Here is a 7,395-nt window from a genome sequence, read left to right as displayed (position 1 = left end):
AACATGTGTGTTCGAACAATATGAAATCAGTGCACCTTGAAGAATAACAGCGATTTTTATGGAACAAGGGAAGACAACCATAAGGTCCGACTGCCTGAGGGGTCAGGCAGAAAGAGCCATATATTTTTCTTTCTTTTTCTTTCATTTTTTAAATTTAGACAGAGTCTCACTCTGTCGCCCAGGCTGGAGTGCAGTGGCAGGATCTTGGCTCACTTCAACCTCTGCCTCCCAGGTTCAAGTGATTCTCCTGCCTCAGTCTCTCAAGTAGCTGAGATTACAGACACATGCCACCATGCCTGGATACTATTTTTATTTTCAGTAGAGACAGGGTTTTGCCATGTTGGCCAGGCTGTTCTCAAACTCCTGACCTCAAGTGATCTGCCTGCCTAGGCTTCTCAAAGTGTTGGGATTACAGGCGTGAGCCACCATGCCTAGTCAGAGCAATACTCCTGTTTTTAATGAATTAGGTTTACCATTGACAGCGCTTTCTGATTTGGGTTCTTAAGCATGAATAGTAAGAGGCTCTGGTCACAACTGCATAGATGGCATGCAGAAAACCAGGTGAGGCCACAAGATGCACCCCTTTCCCAGAGTCTTTTCAGAGAGTTGGATCTGATGGGTGAGTGCATTAGGCAGGGTTCTCGAGAGGGACAGAACTAATAGGATAGATGTATATATAAAGGGGAGTTGCTTAAGGAGTATTGACTAAGGATCACAAGGTGAGGTCCCACACTAGACCATCTGCAAGCTGAGGAGCAAGGAAGCCAGTTCAGGTCCCAAAATTGAAGAACTTGGAGTCTGATGTTCAAAGGCAGAAAGCATCCAACATGGGAGAAAGATATAGGCCAGAAGATTCAACCAGTCTAGTCTTTTCACGTTCTTCTACCTGCTGTTATTCTGGCCACACTGGCAGCTGATTAGATGCTACCCACCCAGATTGAGGGTGGGCCTTTTGAGGGTACAAGATGCCACTCTTCCTTGTCCTATTCACTGTGCTCACCAATCACATCCTCCTGCCTTTGATTTTGTGGCAGTTTCCTGGGACTTAAGTCTTTGCTCACTCTATGAAGAAACAGGGAAGTATAGTTTTCCCTCCTGCACTTACCTTTTTATATGCTTCCTTCATTTCCTAAGGTTGGGGAGAGTCCAGTTTATTCCTTTCACTTGAACAAATGTAATTATAGCTACTGGCTATAAGCTCAGAACTATTAGTGATTTCTGTTAGTTCTGTTAGTTCTCACCCTCAGTAGTGCAGTCCATCATATATGGTGGAAGGTTGCTGGGGCCAGAGGGTGGGCCAAAGGCAAGCAGAATGGAATCACATTCCCTTTGAAGGGGCGGTGAGCTGGTGAGTTATCCAAGATCCAAGACAGATTGCCAGACAATCTCCACAGTTACATAGGTAAAGAAAGCAGACTATTTGGAATCTTTTGACTATATTTAATGGCTGAGTATCCTCTGTCATCATCCCTGTCATCCACATACATGTGTGGGAGAACAACATCTGTTCTCACCATTTTTTCAGTTTTGAAGCAGCTTGAGGTTGTGCTTAGCCCTTTCAGGTAACCATTCACCAGAGCCTCTCACCTCACAGATGTTTATCTCAGTTGTTTCTGCAAAGATGCTCAGATTAAAAACAGAAATTTGAGGGGTGTCCTATTCACTTTTATGCTTCATCCAATAACACTGAAGCCATGGCTAGCTGGAGGCACCGTATCCTCTTAGTTCACCTTCTAGAAGATAATTCATCTACACCAGTTCTAAAAGCATGCTTTATTAATACAGGGGAAACTTCTCCAGCACAGAATCTTAGAGCTGGTGTGGGTTTGCCTTGTGTCCTGTTGTATGTGCTATCAGTGTAGGCTGTGTTCTGATGTCTTCTTTGATTTCACAGGAACTGACAATGGCGAAGCCCTTCCTGAGTCCATCCCATCAGCTCCCGGGACACTGCCTCATTTCATAGAGGAGCCAGATGATGCTTATATTATCAAGAGCAACCCTATTGCACTCAGGTGCAAAGCGAGGCCAGCCATGCAGATATTCTTCAAATGCAACGGCGAGTGGGTCCATCAGAACGAGCATGTCTCTGAAGAGAGTCTGGACGAGAGCTCAGGTAGGAACGTGCAGCAGTCAGAAGCAGCCATGGTGACTCTTCGGGTTCTCCTGTGGTTATGTATCTGGGAAAGACTGGAAATCACCCCTGCCATCGCTTCGTGTGAATGAGGTCATAGTTACATCACTCCCAGCATATAAGATACAATTATTTTCTTCAAATGACCCCACAGCTGCCTTGGTAGTCTCTTCTAATATGATGCAGAGGCATTTTTTTTCTTGCTGTATATAACTTTAAACACCAAATTTTCGTGTTTAAAAATTTGGAAGTTGGCCGGGCGCGGTGGCTGAAGCCTGTAATCCCAGCACTTTGGGAGGCCGAGACGGGCGGATCACGAGGTCAGGAGATCGAGACCATCCTGGCTAACACGGTGAAACCCCGTCTCTACTAAAAAAAACTACAAAAAACTAGCCGGGCGAGGTGGCGGCGCCTGTAGTCCCAGCTACCGGGGAGGCTGAGGCAGGAGAATGGCGTGAACCCGGGAGGCGGAGCTTGCAGTGAGCTGAGATCCGGCCACAGCACTCCAGCCTGGGTGACAGAGCGAGACTCTGTCTCAAAAATAAATAAATAAATAAAATAAATAATAAAAAAAATTGGAAGTTAATGAGTTAATATCACTAGAAATAAAACCCAAGGAGTCACGTTTTTGTTTGCAGAATTCGCATATTTTTTAGACAAATATTAAATCTACATCAAACCCCTTGTTAAGCAGCATGATTTCAAGTTTCTTTAATCTTCCTAGATTTATTCTTTGCACTTTTTCTCCACAGTGTTTCTGAGTCCTCTTTTTTTTTTTTTTTTTTTGACTATGGTGTAGTGGCAGATCCCAAATTAGGTTAACATATTCTTGCAGACTCCCAATATGAAAGAATTGTGGACCATCTTTACATATAGTAAATTATTCGTGAATTTGGCTGATAAGTGGTGATATGGAAAATTATGATTATACTAGCCAATGCGTATTGAGTACTCCAACTATATATCAGATTTTAAGCATTTGACAGGCATTATTTCTTGTTTCAGTTTTCTTCAACAAGCCCTGCAGTAATAATGCTATAATTACCTTCTTACAGACAAGGAAACTAAGGCTCAAAGAGATAGTAAAGTGCTGCCCTGGAGTCAAAGTGAGATAATTTACTCAAAGCCTTCAAAATGTATACCTTTTATATTTTAATGTTGACAGAAACAATATATGCTTTTGAACTTCGCTTTCTCAGACAAGATCCAATCTGGTCCACTATTGGGAGATCTACCCCCAATATTTCCAATGTAGTTCTTCTATTTTCCATAAGTGAAGGCTGGGCTGAGAAATAAGACAGTATAAAGAGAGGAATTTTACAGCTGCCCACAGGGTGACATCACATATCGGTAGGACCATGATGCCTGCCCAAGTCTCAGACCTGCAAGTTTTATTAAGGGTTTCGAAAGGGGAGGCATGTAAGAACAGAGAGTAGGTACAAAGATCGCATACTTCAAGAGTAAAAAAGCAGAACGTACGATAAGGTTCTAACAAAGATCATGTGCTCTGCAGGAAACAGGGCAAAGGGCAAAGCAGGACCACTGATAAGGGTCACAAAGATCACAGGGCAAGGGCAAAAGCGAACACGTGATAAGGGTCTAGCTTCAGTGGTGGCATGGTATTGTCTTGATAAACATCTTAACTTCAGAAAACAGGATTTGAGAGCAGAGAACCAGTCTGACCACAAATTTACCATGGCTGAGTTTTCCAAACCCTGAGTTTTCTGCAGGAACTCATTAAGCCTGAGGGTTGCGGAGACCAGAGCATATATCAGTCCTTAATCTCAACTGCATAAGACAAAACATTCCCATAGTGGCCATTTATAGACCTCCCCACAGGAACACAATTTTTCTTAGGTATTAAATATTAATATGTCTTGCTAGGAAAGAATTTAAGGATATGTTTCTACTTGCATGTCCCATTTATAGGATCTCTGCATAGAAGAGAAATATGACTCTTTTGCCCAACCCCACATGCAGTCAGACCTTATGGTTGTCTTCCCTTGTTCCCTAAAAATCACTGTTATTCTGTTCTTTTTCAAGGTGCACTGATTTCATATTGTTCAAACACACGTTTTACAATCAAGTTTTACAGTTAATACAATTATCACTGTGGTCCTGTGGTGACGTACATCTTCAGCTTACGAATATAACAGGATTAAGAGATTAAAGACAGGCATAAGAAATTATAAAAGTATTATTTGAGAACTGATAAATGTCCATATTACGATGAAATCTTCACATTTTATGTTCCTCTGCCACGGCTCCAGCCAGTTCCTCATTCGGGGTCCCTGACTTCCCATAACAGGTCACACATTAGATTGTTGAATTCTTTAGATGATCAACTACTTGACTTGGTCAATTCACTAGATACCAGATTTTTGAATAAGTCAGAAAACATCAGTATAACTCTGAAGTTTCAAATCAGCCTAATTTATTAACTATATAGCAATGATATTCTATATAACAAGGTATTCAGAGTATTACAGAGTATTCAGAGATAGATAAGATAATAGCCCATATAGGTAGGTTTTACAGGTAATGACAGGGATAAGACAAATATACCCATAAATGCAGTGCAGATGAAGTTAGGATAAATATCTGAAGAGAAGAATATGTTTCTACGGAAGATTTGTTTCTTAAATTACATCTAACGAGGACTATCAGGAAAGGCATTGTAAACTTGATAGCAGTAGAAAGGGACATTGATGAATATGTAACTAAGATGGACATAATTGCTGTCACACTCTATAGGGGGGAGAGGAGTTTTAGTGGCCTGAAGGTCACAGACATTAGTAAATGAAGAAAGCTTAGTATTATGTTCAGCAAAATGGTTGGTTTTGTTGAAATATAAAATTTATGTACAAGAATAGCAGCCAGTGGCTAGAAAATTCAGTTTAATCAATGGTATGAAAGGCCTCAAATAAGAGTGTGGAGTCCTTTACTTAGTTTTATGGGTATTTTGGTTGTGGTGATCGATCATATTGATAGATGGGTATGCAGTGGCTGGAGCTCTGCTTTAAAGAATGAATCTGGAAGAAACGTTGGTAAGCAGAAACCAGAACAAGGGAGCTAGGAGACATGGATAATTCAGGTGGGAGAAGGTAAGAACTGGTTTGAGAGTGGGGAGGGCACAGAAATAACAACCAGAATATAAGTAATTGCATTAACAAGGAGAAAAATCTGAGATCATAGTTTGACAATCTAAATTTGAAGTGCTTATGGTATATAATGAAGAGATTTAGATTTGGAACTTCATAGAATTAGGTGGTAGAAGAATAGATTTGAGAATCATTAGGAAAGAATGAAGCCATGTGGGTGGAAGAGTTGTTAGAGGGGAAGGGTCAATGTGAAAAGGAAGTAGACCTAGAGATATGCCTCTTCAGAAGACACAGACAGGCGTATCAGCCTTCAGCAAAGAAGTAACCAGGGGAGCCAGGCACGGTGACTCCTGTAATCCCAGCACTTTGGGAGGCTGAAGTGGGTGGACCACAAGATCAGGGGTTCGAGACCAGCCTGGCCAATATGGTGAAACCCCCGTCACTAACAATAATACAAAAATTAGCCAGGGGTGGTGGTGGGTGCCTGTAGTCCCAGCTACTCAGGAGGCTAAGGCAGGAAAATCGCTTCAACTGCGGAGGTTGCAGAGAGCCAAGATCATGCCATTGCACTCCAGCTGGGCAACAGAGCAAGACTCTGTCTCAAAAAAAAAAAAAAAAAAGAAAAGAAAAGAAAAGAAAAGAAAAAAATAGAAGTAACCAGGGGATGCTGTGTTTCAAAGCAAAACGAAAACATTATCTCAAAAAGATCTGTAGGTAAAACTCTATCAATAAAGAAAAGGGCCAAGAACTAAACATTTTATTTACATGTAAAGGAAGAGTGCTAATCCTTACACAGTTCTGAACTACTATAGGATTGCAGTGTAAATTCAAAACTCCAAAAAGTAGAGAAACACCTAAAATCCTATGATAATTCCCTATTCATTCCAAATTAGAATTAGTAGGAGGAAGAAAAAAAAAGTGCCCCTTTTAGAGATGTTGTTCTTCAGACCAAAGCATGCTTAGAATCCTAGAATCTAAATGTAAGAACTGGGAGAGAGCTTAAATGATAATCTAACAGCCCTATTTTGCACATTAAAAATGTTAAGATTCAAGAGATACAATGAGTTCATGGCATAGCAGTTTCAAGAACCCAGATTTCCTGATTTCTCCTTCAGATGAATTTCTTCAACATCATAAGCCACCTTTGCCTATAGATTTCTATACTTTTCTCCCAGATCAAAATATTGACAGGTTTTCTTGCTAGCATAAGGATGGATTGAAGTACATGGCTCATCATTTTCCATTATGAATCTGTTTAGGGTTTCCATCACCCATGTGTATCATCCTATGCAAATATCATTAGAATTTCTTTATTCTTGACCATTTCTTCTATCTTCATAAAATCCAACCCCTTAATTTGGGTCATGTTTCTGGCACTGTTAGACAAAAGTTTATAGCAAGCAATGACAGACATTTCCAGGATTGTTGGTAGTTTTCATTATGAAGGAAGGATTTGGCATTTTGATGGGGAAAGTAAAGAACAAATTGAATCTTGGTTTCAGAAATGTCTCTGATCTTGTGCTCCCAAGACGGGGACCCAGGAGAGACCTAGATGGATAGGCCTGGTGCTGGGAGAGGTTGAGTCAGAGACAACAGCAGTCTCACTTATGTTGACGTTAAAAATTCAAAGGAAGACACTGGTGTTTGGGAGAGGGCAACCAAGGGAATGACATCTACCATATAAGCAAAAGCCTACAAAACAATAGCAGAATATGACAGGTTTATGTGTCTTTTGCTCAATTAGTACAATTAAAAAGGACTCAAATACCAGTGGCTCACTGGGGCTGTATGTTTTATCATCAGATGTCTCTGTCCTAGATTTTGCCCAGCAATGAACTCAAAATAGCTGAATCCCATTGGGCAAACTCTTCCAAATGAAAGAGAGAAAGAACATTGTAAAATGATCAGCCATTTCTTTTAACACTGCTAGAAAAATCTTATATCCCTTCTCATATAAAGACCTCTTTAAGTATTGCAAGCCAATTCAACAGTGCACCCTCTTCTAATTTCACTACATTCTATTTTGTTATTGCTTTCCCCTTTTAATTCCCCTAGCATTGCTAGGCAACTCCATGTCATGTGGATAGCTTTTTTGATTACATTCTCTACCTCCGTGTAGAAATTTCCTCCTATTTCATTAAAAAAAAAAAAAAAAAAAAAAAA

General features: G+C 40.5%; 1 protein-coding gene across 4 annotated transcripts in view; it reads left to right on the top strand.

The window, feature by feature from the left end:
- UNC5D (unc-5 netrin receptor D) overlaps positions 1 to 7,395 on the top strand; it is a 583,419-nt gene that overhangs the window by 331,915 nt on the left and 244,109 nt on the right. For all 4 annotated transcript variants that reach the window (XM_017862255.1, XM_017862274.1, XM_017862279.1 and 1 more), the window contains exon 2: positions 1,895 to 2,113. In XM_017862255.1, coding sequence (XP_017717744.1) covers positions 1,895 to 2,113 — 219 coding nt within the window. The remainder of the gene's footprint in view (positions 1 to 1,894; positions 2,114 to 7,395) is intronic.

Source organism: Rhinopithecus bieti, unplaced genomic scaffold (assembly GCF_001698545.2).
Source record: "Rhinopithecus bieti isolate Rb0 unplaced genomic scaffold, ASM169854v2 scaffold_2524, whole genome shotgun sequence".
Lineage (NCBI taxonomy): Eukaryota > Metazoa > Chordata > Mammalia > Primates > Cercopithecidae > Rhinopithecus > Rhinopithecus bieti.
This window is presented reverse-complemented; position numbering and strand designations above follow the sequence as displayed.